A 21020-nucleotide genomic window follows, 5' to 3' on the forward strand; every position below is an offset into this window, starting at 1 on the left:
GCTCTAACTCAGAAACTGGTAGAACTGCGGCCACTCCCTCCTAAGCGTGATACCAACGCGACGCGTGCTCATCCAGGGATGACAATCAACTGAAAGTACTCTGCGAGCTCTTCTCACTATTCAAGATATTCTGTCATTGAACTAGTCATAGGAAGGAAAAAATGAAGAAATCAACGAAGGATACACATTCTAGGAGCCCTGTTGTCTAGACATTGAGGGTCACGGATGGGGAACTACAACCCAGAGAACAACAACAGGGCACAAAACGACGTTCGGGAAGTCGAAATAGCTGAATTTGAATGCTTTTTTTAAACTTTATTAGTCAGAGGCTAGTTGCCGCACCTGTACCAGCACCTGGTGGATCCCACAAACGGGGATGTGGACACACATAACCAGAGCGTGATGTTGCTGCATGAAGTATGTTCCAGCAACTTTGGCTTTCACCTGCTGCTTTGCAGCATAACAGGACAGTGTTTGAACATGCAGACAGCACGTTGGCTTAGAAATAGCCCTAGTCACCACAGCAGCTGCGTACGGCTTCCAAGATAAACTACAAACGCTCTGTGGCGTGCAGCTGCTGCGTGCCGCCGCTACAGATTGCTGAGGTTTGCAGGGCCAGCTAATTCTCCCGCCAAATTTCCGCCATCTTTAATACGTATATTGCGACTGTTTCTGTGGAGAATTCATACATGCAACGGGCAGCAAAGACCCCAACGAGGTGTTTGGCGCAACTGCAACGGTGCCCGTCTCGAGCGGCTGCTGCTACTCCCTGATCAGCTGGCGCTGCGTATCAGTTGACGCAGAACTGTGTTGCACTCTTACACTAAAAATTGGGAGCTTCTCCAGCTTCCGATAAAGGGGCTGCTTGCGTAGCTTTTCCCCCGCTCCCTGCCGCCCACCTGGAACACAGCCTCTACTGCAACTCACGTGGCATTCACGAACTGGGAGAGTTGCAAAACAACTTAGGGAGTCAGATCCGCACTCTGCAAAATCAGAAACGTTGTTTATACAGAGCTACGCACCAACACTGGGCACAATGACAGAGGAAATACCAAGCAGCAACACTCCCGCGGCAGGACAGGCTGGAGGTGCTCCGGCGGCCTCTGCAGGCAATAAGAAGGCAGACGCCAATGCGGCAGCAAATCAGCAGCCAAAGAAGAAGAGATCGCCTAACCGCCTTGTGGTGGAGGAGGCGATCAACGACGACAATTCTGTCGTCGCACTGAATCCTTCCCGCATGGAAACCTTGCAGATCTTCCGGGGTGACACTGTGCTGCTGCGTGGGAAGATGCGCCATGACACCGTCTGCGTCGTTCTTGCAGATCAGGATCTTGATGAGGGCAAGATCAGGCTTAACAAAGTTGTCAGGAAGAACCTCCGCGTCCGACTCGGTGGTGGGGCCATGTACACTGCAGATGTGTGCGAGAGATTTTCCCTATTTTTCACGCAGCAACGTAGTTGTGTGTGCATGCGTATGCTTTTCTAAAGTTTATGCGCGGATGTGCTGCAGACATAGTCCACGTTAGCGCTTGCGCGGACTGCCCATATGGCAAAAGGATTCATGTCCTTCCCCTTGATGACACAATCGAGGGTATAACGGGTAAGCCCGCTCTTGGCCTTGCAGTTTCTTCGCTGAAACCTGACACAATTGCGTGCTGACTTGGAGGATGGAGTGTTTTGTTGGTCGAGGAATGCGACTTTTGTGCGACTTTTGTGGACAGGCAACCTCTTTGAGATTTACCTGAAGCCCTATTTCATGGAAGCTTACAGGCCAGTGCGAAAAAATGACCTGTTCCTTGTTCGTGGTGGCTTCAGACCCGTTGAGTTCAAGGTAGGAAAACAATCCGCGTTGGGATGGGACCTTCTCCAGGGTTTTTCTTTCGCTGATCTTTGGTTGCATGCCGACTCTATGAGGTTTAGTGTCGCCGTTCTTTTTCCCACTGGGGGGGCCATGTGAATAGCAGAGCAGTATTGTTGCCATGGATAGGATGCATATAGGCTCATGGTCTCATACTAAGCGTGGTTTTCGGTGAGCCCGAGGCGCAGTCTTTTTTTTTAATTGTGGCTTCATGTTCACAATTCAATAGGTAGTAGGAGTTGATCCTGGCGAGTTTTGTATCGTGGCACCCGACACTGTTATTCACTGTGAAGGAGAGCCGGTCAAGCGCGAGGAGGAGGAGAGACTCGATGAAATTGGATATGAGGATATTGGTGCGTCTGCTAAAATTTCACGTTCCAAATTCACCTTCCAAGCGGCCGTTCGCACTGTACGGACCAGGGCAGTTGTCTTCGGTTTCTCCGGCTGTTGTGCTGCATCGGCTGTTGTGTTGCATTGGAGGCTGGAAGGACGCTTCGCTACGTCTTTGTCTCTGAGTAGTATGAAGTGTTCTGTGATGTGCATAAAATTTAGGGGGCTGCCGCAAGCAAATGGCGCAGATTCGTGAAATGATCGAGCTGCCCTTGCGACACCCGACGCTGTTCAAGACACTAGGAGTGAAACCCCCACGGGGCGTCTTACTTTACGGCCCTCCAGGTAACTGCTGGCAAGCGGGTATTGCTTTCATCCTGGCGTCGTGTTTTGCCTTTCCTGCTGAGTCTCAGTTGTAAGCGCCGAGCGTGCTGCAGTCCCATGTGGTCAGGTGAGGTTTAGGGCGGAGGGAGTATATGAGGATAGTTCGCAATGATGATAGGGCGTTTGCTCTGCAGGTAGCGGGAAGACACTTATTGCGAAAGCTGTGGCAAACGAGACGGGAGCGTTTTTCTTTCTCATTAATGGTCCTGAAGTGATGAGCAAGATGGCAGGTTTGTTTCCACGCATCTGCTGGCACTGGTGACATATTGCTCCTCCTCAAAGTGCCGCTGACTTACTTTGACATGGGCAATGCTGCGCTTTCATGCAATGACCCGCTCGGGACGGGAGTCGATAGTGCTGCGCGTAGTGAGGTGCCTCTCCAGGTATTGTGCGGGACATTGGCATGTGTGCTTTGGAGTGGTGAGTGGGTTGCGGATAGTGGCTATTTAGTCACTAGAGAAGTAGCCTCCGTGAGGATTTGTTAATGCAGGAGAGGCGGAAGCGAACCTACGTCGAGCATTTGAAGAGGCGGAGAAGAATGCACCTGCAATCATCTTTATCGACGAGATTGACTCGATTGCGCCAAAGCGAGAGAAGACAAATGGAGAGGTCGAGCGCCGTGTCGTCTCCCAACTCCTGACGCTGATGGATGGCCTGAAGGGGAGAGGTCAAGTGGTTGTGATCGGTATGTCTCCACCCGGAACGACCCAAACAAGAAAGAGTAGCACGCCGTTGACTCTCTGATTTTGTGCTTCCATTTTATCCAGGCAGCCTCTTCTTCGGGTGATAGGCAGCAAAGGTTTCGTGACTCTTTTCGGATGTTTTGGCCCACATCATGATCCACAAGCGTGTACAAATGTCTATGGCAAATATACCTGTGGTGCTGCAGGGGCCACCAATCGTCAGAACTCCATAGACCCTGCTCTGCGTCGTTTTGGTCGTTTTGACCGCGAGATTGATATTGGCGTGCCAGATGACAACGGACGCCTCGAAATTCTGAGAATTCACACGCGCAACATGAAGTTAGGCCCGGATGTGAGGCTGGAGGAGCTGGCCTCTAGCACCCATGGTTTCGTGGTAAGTGGCTCGTATTTCGCGCTTTAGGGGCTTTAGGTTGCAGAAGCGCATATAGCCGTACGTATGCACATCGCGTGTATGTATGGATATCTGGGGCTTGAATTTGTCTTTAACTTCCGTTGTTTGTGCTCATACAAAATTATCGCGGGTAACCTTGCTGCATGGGGAAGTACGCAAGGTCTTGTAGGTGGAATGCCGTCGTGAGCTCGCTGCTTTTTTTGCAGGGCGCTGACTTGGCACAGCTGTGCACTGAGGCAGCTCTTTCATGCATTCGTGAGAAGATGGATTTGATTGATCTTGAAGATGACACGATAGACGCCCAGGTAACGGCGTGGATAGTACTCAGGTGTTCGTAGCTGCTACTGTGCTTCCTGGCAGGAGCTGCGTTATAGTGAAAGTTGCTGTGTGGTTGAGGTGCGTAAGCAACCCGATTTGTATGACATAAGAGGAAGGGTAGCTCTTCGATTTTGCTGTCTGCATCTGATGTTTGTCTCTTCTTTGTGAAGGTACTGAATTCCATGGCAGTCACTCAAGAACACTTCTCTTCAGCACTGCAGAGCTGCAATCCTTCTTCTCTCAGAGAAACGGTTGTCGAGGTCCCCAACGTGAAGTGGGACGACATTGGTGAGCATATCCCCTGTGTCAGAAAGTGCCTTGGGGCAAAAGATTACCGCAAACGCGAAGTGAGGCTGTTACTCCATGGCATCTTGAAACACTGCTGGCGCTGTTGCACGTGACGCTGCAGGCGGTTTGGAGGAGGTGAAACGGAACTTGCAAGAAATGATTTTGTACCCAATCGATCATCCAGAGAAATTCGAGAAGTTCGGAATGAGTCCAAGCCGAGGCGTTCTTTTCTATGGACCTCCAGGTAAGGCTGAGGTGACATCTTGCGGTTTATCCTCGACTGCTTTGCATAAAGGAACTACGAGTTATCGAGACACGAGATGTTGAAGTATTATCAGCTCACTTTTGTGTGTAATCGAGTCTGAGTCAACGCATAGTATATGTGCCATTGCGGATCTGGCCCATCTGAAGTTCTTCTGGCGCTTGTGTGTGTAGCGTTCACACGTATTTGAGTTTTTGCCTGTGCGTGCGTACCCCGTTACATATATCACATTATTTTGGAGCTCGTAGGAGTTGTTTCCATTGAGTGATTTAACTCAATGCGACGGAGGCATATTATTATGCTGCTTGGCTTCAGGGTGCGGCAAAACTCTACTGGCAAAGGCTGTGGCCTCTGAGTGTTCTGCAAACTTCATATCCATCAAGGGCCCGGAGCTGTTGACTATGTGGTTTGGTGAATCTGAAGCAAACGTCAGAGAAGTATTTGACAAGGTATGTAGAGCTGCGAGAAGCTGTACTTAAAGTTCAGTTCTTTTTGTGCCGTTCCACGTTTATCCTGTGCTGCTGTTTGAGAAGTGACGCTCATGAACTATGTCTTGAACCTGTGTGTATCATCTGATGGCTTCAGGCAAGAGCTGCCAGCCCCTGTGTTCTTTTCTTTGACGAGCTTGATTCGATCGGCACGCAGCGAGGAAATAACCTTGGGGATGCGGGAGGCGCTGGTGAGTTCAGCGGATTTGTAAGCTAGACGGACTTTTGCCGAACTATTTAACAAGGTCTATACATTCCTGCGTGGTGAATGTTGATTGCTCGCAGGTGACAGAGTCATGAACCAGCTGCTGACAGAGATAGATGGAGTAGGCCCCATGAAGAATCTCTTCTTTGTTGGGGCTACCAATCGCCCTGAGCTTCTTGATGAGGCTCTTCTCAGGCCTGGGCGTCTCGATCAGCTTATTTATATTCCTTTACCAGATCTCCCTGCTCGTGTCAGCATTCTGCAGGTTAGTCTGGAGCTAAGCATTGCCTTTAGACCGCTATTCGGAGTCGGGACTTCGCTCTTCAGCAGCTGCACTGTCGAGCACAGAGCCTCATTTTTCATTTTGCTGCAGGCAACTTTGAGGAAGGCACCGGTGGCTCCGAACGTGCCTATTCCGTTCCTTGCTCACAAAACTGCAGGCTTTTCAGGAGCAGATATTGCGGAAATGTGCCAGAGAGCTGCAAAAGCGGCTATTCGCGACGTGAGGTATTCACTTAATGGGTGCCAACAGCTGCATTGGCGCATCAAGTCGGTGCGGGGTGTTCAGCATTCACATTCGCATGCTCAGTTGCAGAGTGCTCGGCTCAGAGCGTAGAGGCACCCTTTCTCCAACTTTTCGGCTGTTTCCATCAGGCAATTGCTGCTGAGGAGTTGGCACGAGCTGCGGGAAATGAAGGGATGGATGAGGATGAGACGAACATAAAGTACGAAATCACCCGGAAGCATTTCGAAGAAGGGCTTGCAGGTGAGGACTGGCACTGAGGGGTTTTCGTCAATTACGAGTTGTATGCGTTTTTGAACCTAAGCGGACCTTCACTAGACACTAGGCAGTTGAAGACATTTGAAAACTGCGGGGGAGTACTTTCAGTCTGCTGTCCAACTAGTTCGAATTGCGCACGGGAAAAAGAGCGGGAAATGGCTGGCGTGTTGCTCAGATGCGGGTTGTATTGGGTGTATTCTCACGCGTATGTATGTTGTTATCCTGTAGTGAGGCATGTCGTAGAAGGTTTCCTCACGTGTCGCGGTGGTGTTCCTGTGGCACAGGTCCATCTGCTGTGTTGTGCTGTCAAGTTCGGTGTTGCTGTGCCTCATGTTTGTATGTGTGGCAGTGCTGTTAGGGGCATTTGTGTGAGGGGATTTGCTTTTTAGTGGCTTAGTAGAGCAGGCATTGCAGAAGTGGTGGAATACGTGGCTGTGTGATCAGGGGCCCGTAGAAGTGTTTCTCAGACGGATTTGTCTAAGTACGACTCCTTTAGAATGAAATTCGACCCAATATACAAGAGCCAGGCAGCTGGAGGCGACGGGTCAATTATTGTCGATTGGCCAAACACCGATGGCGCAGCCACCGACTTGGTAGGTTGTATAACGTGCAGCTGGGCGCGTTGGTTTTTTGGCTTGGCATGCATCTACATTTGGACCGCGCGCGTATAAATGCCTTTGTAAATGTGTTTAAACAATCATTTAGTGTTTCCATGCGGTGCTTTTGAAGTAGGACTAGCCAGGGTAAAATTGCGCCGACTGACAGGTCGTTTTCAAGGCGACATTGTTGCCCACGAAAGGTGTAACACGTAGTAGTAGCACCGTTAGCTTAAAGCTCCAACAACTGCCTGTGCGTGAGCATTTATGACAGGTTCGGGTCGAAGAAGGCGACGACGATGATTTGTATTCGTAAAGCGGTGCCAGGGGCGTCCTACAGCTCAACAGGTCTCCCGTAATGAATAAACAACAAAATATAGTGACTGCTCTCGAAGTTGCGGCTTGCCGGGCAGGTGCAGTTCTAGGACACGGACAAGGATGCATAACACGGTCGGACGGCAGCAGAAAGAAGCAAATATTTGGCAGCGGCGTTGAACTGTTGGAAAATTTAGTGTATTTGTTGCCTGTATCATCTAAAGTATTGCACTACACACTCGTATTGGCGAGGGGCGAGCACATCTCAGCAGTAGCTATCGCCGCCTCCTCTCCCAGTACGACGAGGAAACGCTGTTTGTGCTGCTGAAAGGCAGTATGAAGGCAAACACGAAAGTGCGGTGTCCGGACGTCGGCCTTCAGCTTCCACTAGGTCTGGTACTGTTAAAGAAGCACCTTAACCGGACGGTTCCATCTCTGTCGCACAAAAAATTAAGGGGTTTCAGCCCCATATACAGATTCGAGTACTACGCAGTACAGTTCAGCAGAAGATCCGACACAGAGTTGAACACGGCCGTAGCTTTCTGCGAAGTAGCGACTGTGGAACGGCTGGCTGCGGCCTCGGCAGACCGCAATGTGCAGACACGAAATGCCTAGATTCGAACTATAGTGGAAGTTCAGAGGTGAATGTTTGTTGATTTAGTTCTTCCATTCTGCAGTCATTCAGATCGGCGTAAGGCCACATTAAGCTGCAACATTCGTTAGATGCCAGTCCTCAGTGAACGACTTTCGCTTTGGCGCCCATGGAGGTTTCCAGTAGGGACCTAACCAGAACCAGCGACCTGACCTTCCGCGCATCTGCAGAGCAGAAAGGCACAAGGCAAACTAACATACGGCTCACGAAACAAGTGCTGCAGAAGTGAGTCCTGCAATTTCTCACCATCCTGGGCTTCCCGCCGCGTCGAGCCTTTGTGTGCGAGAACTTCGTGGGGTAAAATTCATGCGCCTTCACCTGCACAACGGAACCATAGGGACCGAAACAGTGAAGGCCAACACTGATACGACATGCAGAAGTGTCGGCAGGCACTTACACGGAGCAGTACGCGTTTCTCTTGTGAACGGCATGGTAGCAGAACGGCATAGTAACGGAACAATACATGAGCCCGGACAAACCCGCCGATATGTCCGGGTTCTGCATGTAATATTCGTAGGCACTATTCGTCGGTGCCTGCTTATGTCGCTGCGGCCTCACCGCCACGTCGAATTGCGCCATTATCTCCTGGACTCTTCGGTCATCCGGCCCTACAGAAATGAAGACCCCAAACCAGCGGAAGCTCCATTTTTTCCTGTTGAGACTACCGAGTAGGAAACACTTTGGCCATGCTGCTCGTAGAACTCATGGGCTACTTTGTACTGGGTCTGGCTGAACTCGACGAAATAAATGCCTCTACTGCCAAATCTTGGCATCCACCACTTACCCAACGCTGCGTACATGCAGCTAAGAAGGGTCCGACCCGGACTGGGAGCTCGCGGCTCCAACCAAACGTTGAATGGGTGCACGCCAGTTCTCTTGGCTTCTGTGCAAGCCTTCCACGTCACATGTTGCAAGGAGTTCTGCGCAGCGACTGCTCGCTCAGTGTCTCTATCCCCGTTGACATCTATTCGCATATAATTACACTTCGCTGTGACTGCGAGCCAGTCCACGTGGCTCTTCATCGCCAGTTTCAACCCCGCCGATTCAGTCTTGTCCAGGAAAAGACGAGCAGCTAAGCAGCGACGAGTCCTCGCTAGCCATTCTGCCAATTTCCAAAGAGGAACGCTCATACAGTCATCAGCAAAAGACGTTTTCCCCGCGTCTTCCGTAGATGCAGCCGTTGAGACTGCCGGCGGTGGAAGGGGCTGCGCGCCGCGCGCCTTGGTGAACAAGCTCTTGTTTAAGACTGAAAATAAAACTAACACCGGAGTGAAACTCAGTGAAAAATAAAGGTGGTAATCTTATAGGTGTCTCCATCCGTGTACACGGGCTATGGTGTTTACATACGCCGAAAAACCTGTCACGATAACTTGCCAACTACTGCTCTCCAAATAATGGGGTCGTTTGAATGAAAACTATGCAAATGCTGTTTAATTCAAGCTTTTCAATTATACACAACATAAACCCCTGAGAAGTTTACAAAGATGGACACTGTCATGACTTCAGATACAAGCGAAAAACTGTACTCCTTGGTAGGGCTGCAGCTGCAGCTTACGTAGCTGATTATACAGTGGCAAACACCGAATAATTGGACAGTCGTCCGAAGCCCATAGCGGCTCTTCAGTTCCAGTAAGCTCCTGCAGGGCTCCACGCATATCCATGGAAGCGGGCATTGCATCTTTTCGTAATTCTGTTCCTGATGACCCTCGCCGGACATCCATAGCCCAAGAAATGACCTCATGCATTGCCTCCAGATCCTGCAGAGATGTAACTCGGGACCAAGACATACTTCCCTTTCTTTCCAGTGTTAAAAAGTGCAAGTAGTTGCTTTTGCGATTAAATCCTAGTGAATATTCGCTGGCTACCCACAGCTAAGCACCAGCAGGGCTGCGCGGCTTGCCGTTGTCTTGAGTTGAGGAACATCAAACAAAGCAACGGTGCCGCGGGCTGCCAAGCGCGCTGCGCGTTCGTCTGCATCCAGCAAATATCCAGCCGGTGACGAAGGTTCATTTTCCTTGTCCTTGCTGTTCAGTTTCACGGGTGATTGAAACGCCGAGAGAGCTGCGCCATCGTTAATTATGGAGGAACCTCTGCGCACAGGTGGATGGCTTCCGAGCTCCCTGCACTTCAGTGGCGAGAAGAGACCCTCCTTCAGCTGATGCAGAAGAGACTGCAATATACCAAAGCCACAAAACCAGGTTAACAAAATAAATGTAGACCTGGTACTGGTGCTCAGAACTAAGCAGGTAAATAAGGTATCCTTCTTCGCTGCTTTGCACTGCCGGCTGCATAGCAGAAGTACCTGAATTTGCTTTGGGTCAGCTCGCTGCCGTATAGCTCCCTCTACTGCTCACTCAATCACATCGACGCACGTCTGAACCAATACAGCAGCTCGGCTTGCTGTGGTGCAGCAACAGCAGCTCTCAAGTGGCGCAACATGAGAGGCACGAAGTGGAGAAGCGCACAAAGAGAAACACGGTTCCTCAACAAACAAGAGCACACAAGGCATATGGCTACAGCACGGCTTGTCTAAGGCTTAATAAGTCGTTTTACACCTAGCGTTTGTTAAGCTGGAGCTGGCAAATCATCGTGCACGTACGCTGATCCAGCAGCCGATCTCGAGGAGACATCTGGGCAAAAAAACAAAGAAACTACAGTATGACTAAGGGGACGCTTGGCAAGACAAATAATACACATAGCACAACGCAGCAAAAAATATGGCAAGTCGAAAGGATGGCAAAAAACCGTGAGAGACTCGGTCAAATCTAGTTCAAAAGCTCCCACAGATACTTTTAAAAAGCGCATACAGCTTTCGTTTCATTTCCAGAGGAACCTGTCGACATAGCCAGAGAAACCGCAGCCATTAAAGCCTCCCGACGCGCATCTGAGGCACCAGCAGGCAACTCTGCAGAGACAACAAAGCGAGAAACGAACCCTGTCACACGCAATTTTAAGTGCTTAACGGCTGCTCCTTAACAGCTACAAGAGACAATGACGAAGGCAGGCACCGAAAAATGACTCACCATCAACTACACGGCCGTCAAGCATCAGCAGGCAATGAGGCAACGAAGAGACCCCAAAGGTCTGTAGCAACATGGGAGCCTTTTCACTTGTGGTCACTATTAGCTCCAAAGCAGCAGTTTTCCCTTCTTCTCTGCTGCGGCGAAGGGACTGCTGGAAAGAGGAGACTCGAAGAGAGAGCCACTGCCGCAGCGCTCGAGAAGTGCCACTCCATCTGACGGGGGGAACAAAAACACCAACAAGAAAAAATCAAAGGATTCAAGGTTCGCTTCAAAATTACTCTAGGTGCAACAGAGATGACACCTTCGCCCGTTTTATGTTTCCGCTCCTTTGTGTGGGCGCATTTGGACTCAGTAGAGGGATTTACAACAATATCAGCGAGACGCCTAGGCAATATGGCAAACAGAAGTAGGGAGATTTGATGAAGGCAATATGTGGGGCAGTTTGATACGAACAAACAGCAGAAAATAGCACTCGGTCGGCCAATAATACCACGAAAAGGATACAGCTTTACCTACACCTGAAGCGTCACCAGCAGATTTGGAGCTGTGAAGAAGCAATTGATCCTCTTACTCAGCAGTAAAGAGCACGATGGCAGCCTTTGGGGCACACAAGCCCGCCTTTCTAACAACAGACATAGCTCTCCTTTCAACAGTCTCCACATCTGCTGATTTGCTGTCTCCTTTGGCGGCAGCAGATATTCTTCCGAAGGAGACACCTTGTCGTATTTTGGCTTTTGCCAAGCAAGGCAGCCAGTGGCTGCTAGTGTCAGTCACTACTGTAAATTCAGGCACAGTATCCGCATCAGGAGAGGATCCCTGCGTGTGTTTAGCTCCGCCCTTGCTGCTATCACTGTTGCTGTTTCTGCTGACGCTTGTGGTGCTCGTTTTGCCTCTGCTGCTGAGGGTTTGAGAGGCGAAAGTGCAAAGGCAGCGGCAGGAGCAAATAAAGGGCCATGAAATGAAGTTCGACATTATCTTCATAGGCGGCTGCAGCGAACGCATCCCCTTTATCCCGTCTGTACATTTGTACTCGCGGTTTCGGAGCAGAAGATGGCCCTGAGATATATGAATGTAAGAAACCGCTGTGTAGCCTAATGGCTCACAACGGCCGCAAGGAAGCCGCTTTCGGATTGCAGCAGCAGTCGCTGCACGCAGGAACTCATTTGCCATTGTGAGGATAACCCCAACAGAGACTCGTTACGGCGTAAATTGCCAAATTGGAGAGCTCGACAAGTCCTTCCACATATCTGTAAGCAAAAATGAGTGACCGCAGGACGTTTCAAAGCTGTTGTCGCTTCTACTGTGAAATCTTGGGATGAGTCGCCTCACCACACATCTCCAACTAACGGGCAGAACAAAGGGCCACAACATGCGGAAGGTTAACTGCTGCGCATACTCTTGTGAGTAAGTGAGCGGTGAAATAGAAGAATCATATTATGAGCCTTTGAATCAGCGATGATTGACAGCCCCAAGGCATGCATGAGTATAACTTGAACTATTTGCCACGATGACTCGCCCACTCTCAGATTGAAATCAATTATACATTGTTTTAGATGCCTGAACACAAAATATGCGTGTTATTCTTTTCACACCAAGAGTTTTGTTATAATTCCGATCGAAATGGCGTGGTGTGGTCTCCCTGTGCTACCGAAGACCTGGGGACTCCGGTAGATAAAGTAATTACATAGGTGAAACTAAAAAACAAGCATTTATTTTCCATTTATGCCTTTTTATAATTCCTTAACTGCTGAATTTCCCAAATAACTCAGGGATGAGCACCCGTATGCGTTGCAACAGAAAATACACTCACTCACATGGCACGGACCCGGTAGAACTAGTCCCAATTTTTCGAAGAACCCCAGGCTCGCTTAGTGCCCTATTTGCGCACACATGCTTTCCGAATTTTTCACGTTCATAGCTCATGTTACACCTAAGCCATACTACGGATAAAATATACGTCCGCCATTGCATAGAGGCGCTGTCCTGTGGTAGTGGCTGCACTGTTCCTCGGTGGAAAATTTTGAGGAAAAGTTCGCTCCCAGCTTTACAAATTCACAGTACGTGTCCTTGCGAATTTTGGTTTCTTCATCCTGCAGATCCCAAAACCACGTTGGAGTCGGCTGGAAGCCACATGCTTCGTGCTTTATGTTATGAGTTGCACCAGAAAGTATCGAGGCATGCACGTGTTTACTTGCCCTTTATGCGTAGGTCTGGAGTAGATAAACTTCAATTAACAGGCTATGAGGCAATGGACACCACAAGCAAAGCGCAGCTGCACTTTGCTTGTGGGTTCCAGAGCCGGAGAAGCAAGAGCGAGTTTGTTTAGCTAGTTTGCTCCGAAAAGTTACCGACTATTGATGGCCAGTGCCAAGGAAGCCACAGTAGGAGAAGTGGATTTGTTATCAGGCAGTACGGGGGAGCGATGAAGGCCCCAGGAAGGCAGCGTCGCCAAAAGAGTCAAGGGCCTCGCTGCACGGTCGAAAACCAACTTAAGCAGACTATGCGCTCTCAAGCACTTTGTGCGCCTTGACTAATGATGTTTAGCACTGCATGTGCACAAATGGATACGGACGCGGTGTTGACTGCTGTGAGCTCCTCTTAACTGTAAGTAAGTCGTAACTGCTGAAGAATCCCTTTGTAAATAAATTCAGGGTAATTCAGTATCAGACAACTCCCCTTTTTCGAGATATCGAGCTGCGGAGGGTGGCGTCTCCACGTTGTCGGCCCTTGCGAGGCTCTGTTTACCTGACTGTACGCAGTTTGCATATCTATCTTTACACTTTTGCGGGCTAAAGGCACTACATGAATATCCAGTTCGTCCGCCTTGCTTAGACCAAAACCACACTCTCAAGGTTTTAACTTGCTCACAGGTACTTTTCATGAAGTCTTTCTATCAACTCGCAACGAGCCACGTGACTGACTACCTTACAATGGTGTCGAAGGGAAACGTTCGGCTACTCAAAGTAGCAAAACATGTCGCCTGCCTTCCCTTAGTATTCATTGGCTTGCAGACTGCACGTTCTCTCTGTAATGAGAGAGATTGTCTGCCCTTTGGTGATGCAAAACGCTCCGTAAGTTGACGTCAATCTGGAAAACTAGTACGAGCACTGTTGCCACGCCAGCAGCAATAAATGCCAGTACTGGTCCTAGTCGTGAGTCTATACGCTGCACAACGTTCGCTACTCCTGCCTTCGCGACTCTCCTGAAAACATACACACAGTCGATACACACCACCTGAGACACGGAGTCTTCCACATACACGCGTTTAACAAGTAATTGATAAGTCAAGAGACCATAGTGCGGGTGCAGCAAATTCAATGCCTACTGTGAGATTCGTTGGCACCGCTTCGCGTATATCGCGTAGGCTCCGCAACATAGGAGAGCGCAGGCGCACGCTAGTATAAGGACAACAGCTAGTCCCCAGCTTCCGCTCAGCGTTTGCAAACAGCTGCACAGCATGCGACACCATCAATGCCCCTTTCTCTGTTCAGTACATGTTCAACTAATGCACTAAAAGTAGTTGGTATTAATGCACGCTTAGGAAATGATGTGGGCCTCTGTGCGAGTTTTAATATGAGCTTACGCGAGACTAGCTCCAGCCAGATAGAGACCTTTTTGAATGTAGTGGAGGAAGGTGCGTTCTCCAGCGAAAGACGTTTTCGGGTCAACTTTTCTCACAGTGCGAATGTGGCGGCGCACCAGTCGTTGTCGCATGGAGTCTGCACTGCTTAGAATAACTCCAGAGGCCCTCTCTTCCTCAAATTCCCCCTCAGCAGACGAGTCCTGGCAAATGGGACGAGGAGCCTGCTGAAGCTGCAACTGCTGCTCTGTCTGTAGCCAGCAGAAAGTACGATGCGCTGCTGTCGCCGTTACATCCTCCTGTATGCACATACAATTGCTGCAAGAAACGTTCATAACGGCCGCATTACCGATGTATGCACATTCTATCGGTCGGGCTACTTCCACATGTCGCGCTCATTAGTAAAATAGGGGCCCCCCGAAAGCACGTCATGCATCGCAGCTGTAGTTACCACATTGGGAAACTGCAGCTACGTCTGAGAACCGCGTACCCAGTCTGGTTCCGTTGCAACCGCTGGCTTGCCTTCGCCTGCATCGCATTATTGGCCGCGTTAACCCAGCTAAGTTAAGGGGTGCACGCACCACACGAATGTGGCAGATGCTACCTGGTTGTGGGAGCTTTCCTACAATCCGGTTAGACTTATGCAGTTGAAAATTGCGAATCTATACCTACCAACGGGAAACAAGCTTCGTTTCTTTACACCCAGGGCGTCAGACGGTGAAAGCCTTGGCGCATGCTGGTCTGCTAAGCTGCGAGCTAAAGGGGTCAGGAGACTATCAGGACTATTCCGCAGAGACTCGAACAGTGAGCCACCTAGCGCTGGCACTCCAAGGCTGCTGCGTTTCTTGTTGGCTGAGCTTTGCTCATCTTGATTCTGCTGCTGAGCAGACAGCGGCGTCTGCAACCAGTGAGGCAGCAGCCCGCTGCTGATCTTGTCGCGATGCAGGAAGGCCATGCCGTGCTGGAATTTAGAAAATTTGTACACCAGCGCTGTAGCTCAGACGCATCACAGACTTCCATAGACGTCGCTCCTTCCAATGCCAACAAAACACAACAGGGAAGTTCGTTAATTAAGCGGCGTGTGCAACACAGTTTGCAAACTATAGAGAGCTGTGAATTAAAGAATGAACAGCGGTTTCAAAATTCTGAGGTTCGAGCCAATCGAGCTCTGAAGCTCCATTGCATCCAACGTAATGAGACACCGTCTCCAGATATGGAGTCGCTCCCGAAAAGTATCGCCAGAGCAGCTCACAGAAAACTTTACATTGATGCCCACGTGCATACGCGTACTCGCATCCGCTAATAAAAGCATCGATTGCACCCAAGCAGGCGGAGGTTGCTGCTGAACCTTAACTTCAAGTATTGCATAGGGAAACCGCACAACTTCATCCTGCAGAAAACTCACACCACTACAGGGGCTACTGCGAAGCATCAAAGAGGGAACTCTGGAATGTCAATTGCCCAGGTCACAGGAGTGTACTTTCCAAAATATTGGGTGCGTCATGACGCCTATTTGCTAGCAAAGAGAGTGTATGCCTATATAACCTCTGAGCAGCCGAACAAATCCATACCTTTCCGAGCAGCTCGTCAGCAAGTCGACACCAGTTGAAACCTCCATATTCCTGTCTTTGAGGCCTGTACTCGTTGACCATGCACAAATTAGTGTCCAAAGAAATGCGCACCTGTGGAAGCAAATGCAGCGGCCACATAAATCTGAAGGTGAAACAGATGCTTCACCAACGGTGACGGCTGCAGATCCTCACTCCAACTATCCGTCAATGTGCTGCTTAACAGTTCGTGACTTCACGCATCCCATAATTCTACACGATGGGCACTGTGGAGGCGTGCTAAAAGAAACGGCACGTTGCCACCACATGCGTGTAAGGGACGAACGAATATGCTAGTGTGCTCATATGGCGACGTGCAGAACGGCAATCAGTAAATTATGTGCTTACAGCGTTCGACGTTGCCAACTGAAAGGCAGCCCGAAGATAACTAGTCCGAAGCTGCATCGGAAAGGACACGAATGCTTTGTGCGCACTTGAAGGCACCCTTAAATTGATGCTGAGAGGCTTCTGCTGTACCCCACATTTTTTCGATGACGAAAGGCCACAACTAATATATGCTGTAATGCCTGTACTGCTATACTGGGGCAAGAAGCGCAGCATACAAAAGCAACCCTCTTTATCACGGCGTTCAAGAGGCGTGCGCAAATGGCTATGGAGTGATTGGAGCAAGAACGTGCACTTATGTTTTTGGCATGCACACGCTCTGCATTGCTCGTTGATTACCATTGGTTGAAGCTGATGCTCTGCAATTTCTTCTTGTATTTCCTCTCCCAGCTCGATTGCCTTTTTTAATTTGCAATTTTTCGCGATATACTCCGACGCGCCAATCCCCGCAGCGTCAATAGCCACACGGTCGACTGAATCAGGCTTTGATGACTCTGCTGCACTTGAGACAGTAGGATCTCCAGGGCTCTGGCCGCCATCAGTTTCTGGTGGCTCAAAGCCAGAGGCCTCCAGCAATAAGTCCCGTGCTTTTCTCTGCAGGAGCATGTAAGGCGCGACCAGTCTCTGCGGCACGACGAAGCGTTCTTTCGTGCTGCTCAGGCCACTCCAAGATTCATGATGTGTTTTCCTGAAGTTTGCAGCAGACAGCAAGTGGAGAAGTGCGTAGACAGTTCATGTGCTCCCCTTCCCAGCCCTCCCAGAATTTGCAACAAAAAACCGAATGCCTTCAAGAAGGTGATATCCCTCACCGCTCAATGAATATGTCTTCATCTGGGCCGTTGTTATTGGTGCCGTACCAACGAAACCGCAGCAGCTGCGCGCCTTCGAAACGCCTTATGCGGCGCTCGTAGCTGTACGCATCTGTTATGCAAGCGCATCCACGCCACCGCAAATGCGTTTAGAGTGGAAATATTCAGTCAGGCATCTATGTGCAAACGAGTCAGAATAAGAGAGCCCATGGTGAAAACTTTCAGTTTACATTCTACGCTACCTGCTGCTACATGCCCACGACGCCCAGCGCGGCCATGTGCTGCCCTTATAAATTAAGACTGCAGCAAGCTGCAGTGGCTCTGCAGAGGCGGCCGCACTATTGATAGAATACTGTGGAAGACGGCGAGAGCCAACGAACGGCACCCACTTGCACTGTCAAAATATACTGACGCTACCATCTGTGTTGGTGCAAGATTAGAAGCACGCTGCTGGAGCTTCTCCAAGGCACTCCTTGGACCTAAAAGTGAAGCCTCCTGAACACAGAAGCCACATAGGCGGGCCTCTATACCGAAAGGAATGAAAAGCGAACACATGCAAGTGTGCGTATTCTAAAAGCAAGCATAAAAAGGAGGAACGGATATTTCGTTTCAGAAGTATACCGTCCCCTTCATATAAAGAATTCTGTATCCTGATACTTTGTTTGAGTAAACCGTTTTCATCAGAACGTCACAAAAAAATACTGAGGTGTATCCGTGCAAAAGTGACTGCGGTAGTTGGCTTGCTTCCAGTTGCTAGAGCAGCTGCCGCAAATTATGCGGGTTTCATGTGGAACAGTTATGAACTTCTGCAAATATGGACAGCGCCGCTAACTCGAGCTCACCAATTCCTTATCTGACGTCCCAAATACCAGAAATGGCAAATGACGCACAATCAGGCACTGAGCCCGCACCTGTAGACAAGTATGAACTTGATGCAAAGCCGCACTCCACACGCTGTTTCCCTGTCTGCACCAAATACACGGGCCACCCTTTTAAACAAGTAAATAGCTGCTATTTAAGGCCCGTATGCGCCCTTCGATGATCTTCTTCCCTTCGAAACAATATTTGCCAATATTGCGAGTCCGTTTGTCCCCGTTGTGTACAGTCAACTGAGGTTGCAGCTTCCCTGGTTCGCATAATGCATGGGTATGTTTGTGCTTGCATGAACCTCCACAAGGATGCTGCGGCCCCCTTGAGTGCAAATGAAAGAGCACTAGCAGCACTTACAATGTTTTCCGGTCTGATCCAATATTTTGTTGTGGCCCGGATAAATGAGTCAGGCGGCTTCCATGCTGCGGACGCCAGCTGTTTCCCCTCCTGCACATTCCCCAGCATACACAGCTTGCCTCCTGTTTGCTTCACGCCCATCATGCATCTCATCAGCCAATTCTGACTCTTCAAAAGCACGCCACGCTAAGTGTATCGAGCACAAGTTTATCAACCCTAGGCCTGGTGTTTGCTCATCAGCGTACAAGTTTAGAACGAAACTTCCCCCAAAGAAGAGACAACATCAGAACGAGTCGTTCAAGGTCGACATTGCAGTACGCCTCCTTCAAAAGAGATGTAGAAAACCATCGTGCAGTCTTCGCCTGCATTGCAGGAAGGCAGTTTCGTACCATCGTGCTATCAGCTTCGCATACAACTACTTTCTCAAAACCTAGGCACACCTATCAACGTTTCTCCCGCCTGTCTGCATCTGGGTCTGCACAGAAGTGGAGGCCACTTATGTGCAGACGGCTCGCAGACCCAGATGCAGACAGGACTTGTAATGCTATACAGGCCAATGCCCTCCCACTGCTTCCAAAGAGTCAACGTACTACAGCTGCTTACGCCTGTGAGTAATGCTATACAGGCCAATGCCCTCCCACTGCTTCCAAAGAGTCAATGTACTACAGCTGCTTACGCCTGTGAGAAGACGGTCGAAATGCGAACAGAGGGCAAGCAATGCTTTGTGATTCGTCCTGATGTACAAGTCAAGATGAATTATTTCTGCGGCAGAAAATGGATTATTTAGCAAAGGGTGGAAGCATGAGCATACGCATCAGGACTGCCACACGAAGCGTATACGGCGAGACGCAAGAGCAACGGCAATGCAGGGTTCAACAGCCCCCGACAATGCAAAATTCACACACCCGCTGACTGTTCTTCGATAAGTAATTCTTCGTCTCCTTGCAGCTTTTCGTGCTGAGCCCCCACACAACAGCAAAGGTGCACTGATTCCCTCGTAAGATAAGAGCCTCTTCGGCCATCAGCGGCCGCTCTCCAGGAAACACCTGGGTTTCAAAAAAGAGACTTGTCAAGTGCAACGCTAGCTACGCATGTGGCGAAGCAACAAGCGAGCTTGGAATGAAGACGCGCCTGTTCCATGCGCGCAGCGATGAGCCTTATGTCCGACTGAATTTGTCGTTCCTTCTCAGTCGCAAATTTATTCAACTCGTTCACTTGTTGTTGAAGGAGACCCCAGAATTGAGCCTCTGCACGGACAAGAGGTCAATCAAACACCACAGGAGCAGCATGTGTGCGAAATCTCGAAAGTCCCCGAATTTGAGAATCAGGAGGTCAAGGGTTAGCGCATGATTCATGATGTCAACTACTTAAACGAGCACGGTACACAGAACTCAACAGGAAAACAAACTTAGCTTGTTTGACATTAACAATTCACATGTGTGCATGCCTCGGCACGCGCCCATATGCACGACGAAATGTGCAGTTGCACGCACCCAAGTCTGCATAATTAAATGGTCTAACATTGGCTGCCGGAGCTCTACTGCGCATGAGCAGGTCAGCCCTACCTGGTAGCAGAGACAGTGTTTCTGCCTCGGCCCTCAGACTGGATCCCGCCATTCCATCATCAGCTCGGGCAGCTGCCGCAGCTGCAGAGGGCAAAAAGTGGGTGTGCGAAGGGTCTGTTGAGGCAGACAAGGAAGCTGGCGAGTCCACATCTTGATGCTCTCCTGCAGCAGCTGGTGACGTTGGTTTCTGAGCTCTGCCATAGGGAAGCATTCGAGGCCTTTGTAGGATGTCAAGGCGCCGCTGCAGACAGAAAACGAAAAAATCGGAACGCAGAAAGAAATCGAAAACAAATGGTTCAGGTCATGCAGCTGTGTACCATGGCTTGGTGATAAGCTCAAGATGGCCACGCCCAATCAGAAGGGAGGAGTACAAAGGCTGCTTACTCGCACAGTCGCTCGCTGGCGTTGCGCTCGCTGTACAAGACTTTCCAGCTTCTTCTTCAGGCGCCGGATATCCACATAGGCGGAGAGATAGTGCGCAGGAACGCGCATTTGAAATGGAGGGGCGGCCATTGTCGATCAAGCGTGCGCAAAACTAGCCTAGGAAAATTAGCCTCATTGTGAAGCAAATGAAGCAGTGGAGCTCCGAGCAACAGCGCGCTTGGCAGGAGGGAAGAACCGGTACTGGGCCAAGCTCAAATTTGAGAAAGGAACATCAAAAACGTCTTTAAGGTGTGAGATCAATGGGAACCTTAGGTCGTGCTCATTTAGCGGGAAGCGCTTGCTAAGCGGAAAGTCGCACAGGAGAAACTAGTGGTCCTTCATTGCGTGGGTGTTACGCGCACGCGGCGGTTGCAAGAAGGGCGAACATTGAGGAAAACGCAATAATAATCAACGTCTATGGACGAAGGCTCGCATAAACAGAGGCTTTAGCGTTCATTGACCCAAGCATACGAAATGCTGTAGTATAAGAAGGTCAAGTAAATCTTAGGCTAGGAGACCCCGCACACAGTCCCTGCAATTTTCGTACATTGATGGCGAATAATGCGTATGTTTCTCCCAGACGTGATAGTAATTGCCCAGTTTACTTTTCAATTACTGCAACGAAAGATGCGCATGCGCGCTGCTGGCACGGGGCTTTCTTGGGTCCTGCACGATGCTCAGTCTTCTCGATGACGCACCGCTTGACAAGTGAATGTTTCTTTGAAACAAAAAATATTTAGCAAATGCCCGCATATTCCTTTTGTTCCTGTGCTTGAGTGACGCTCTTCGCCTTCTCGGCCGTCGGAACTTTTCGCTGGGCCCTCGCAAAGTACCGTCCGGTGCGGAGAAAACGACTGCGAGGGGCGACG

The 21020-nt window shown here is 49.8% G+C and overlaps 3 protein-coding genes across 3 annotated transcripts; 1 reads left to right on the forward strand and 2 right to left on the reverse strand.

Annotated features, from left to right (window-relative positions):
• Positions 1–1036: 1036 nt before the first annotated feature.
• On the forward strand, positions 1037–6921 carry ENH_00028530 (hypothetical protein; the record flags this gene model as incomplete). The annotated part of the gene is made up of 18 exons (XM_013584709.1): positions 1037–1394; positions 1511–1600; positions 1722–1831; positions 2088–2211; positions 2411–2533; positions 2707–2802; positions 3063–3257; positions 3462–3649; positions 3874–3972; positions 4156–4273; positions 4395–4517; positions 4851–4984; positions 5121–5214; positions 5309–5493; positions 5602–5730; positions 5883–5994; positions 6454–6602; positions 6880–6921. 18 exons carry the CDS (start codon positions 1037–1039, stop codon positions 6919–6921), a joined length of 2469 nt encoding a protein of 822 aa, XP_013440163.1.
• Positions 6922–7965: 1044 nt separating this feature from the next.
• Positions 7966–11765, reverse strand: ENH_00028540 (hypothetical protein, conserved; the record flags this gene model as incomplete). Its single annotated transcript, XM_013584710.1, has 7 exons — positions 7966–8180; positions 8357–8818; positions 9128–9329; positions 9452–9742; positions 10380–10477; positions 10596–10807; positions 11167–11765. 7 exons carry the CDS (start codon positions 11763–11765, stop codon positions 7966–7968), a joined length of 2079 nt encoding a protein of 692 aa, XP_013440164.1.
• Positions 11766–13592: 1827 nt separating this feature from the next.
• ENH_00028550 (Vacuolar transporter chaperone 2, related) lies at positions 13593–20241 on the reverse strand (the record flags this gene model as incomplete). The annotated part of the gene is made up of 14 exons (XM_013584711.1): positions 13593–13797; positions 14179–14426; positions 14666–14703; positions 14848–15165; positions 15466–15565; positions 15747–15857; positions 16467–16815; positions 16937–17048; positions 17326–17431; positions 17779–17902; positions 18164–18253; positions 18757–18841; positions 19729–19969; positions 20113–20241. The coding sequence occupies 14 exons, from the start codon at positions 20239–20241 to the stop codon at positions 13593–13595; spliced, it is 2256 nt and encodes a 751-aa protein (XP_013440165.1).
• Positions 20242–21020: the final 779 nt, after the last annotated feature.

The sequence above is a fragment of the Eimeria necatrix genome, genomic scaffold (assembly GCF_000499385.1).
Source record: "Eimeria necatrix Houghton genomic scaffold, Enh_scaff20, whole genome shotgun sequence".
NCBI classification, from domain to species: Eukaryota; Apicomplexa; class Conoidasida; order Eucoccidiorida; family Eimeriidae; genus Eimeria; species Eimeria necatrix.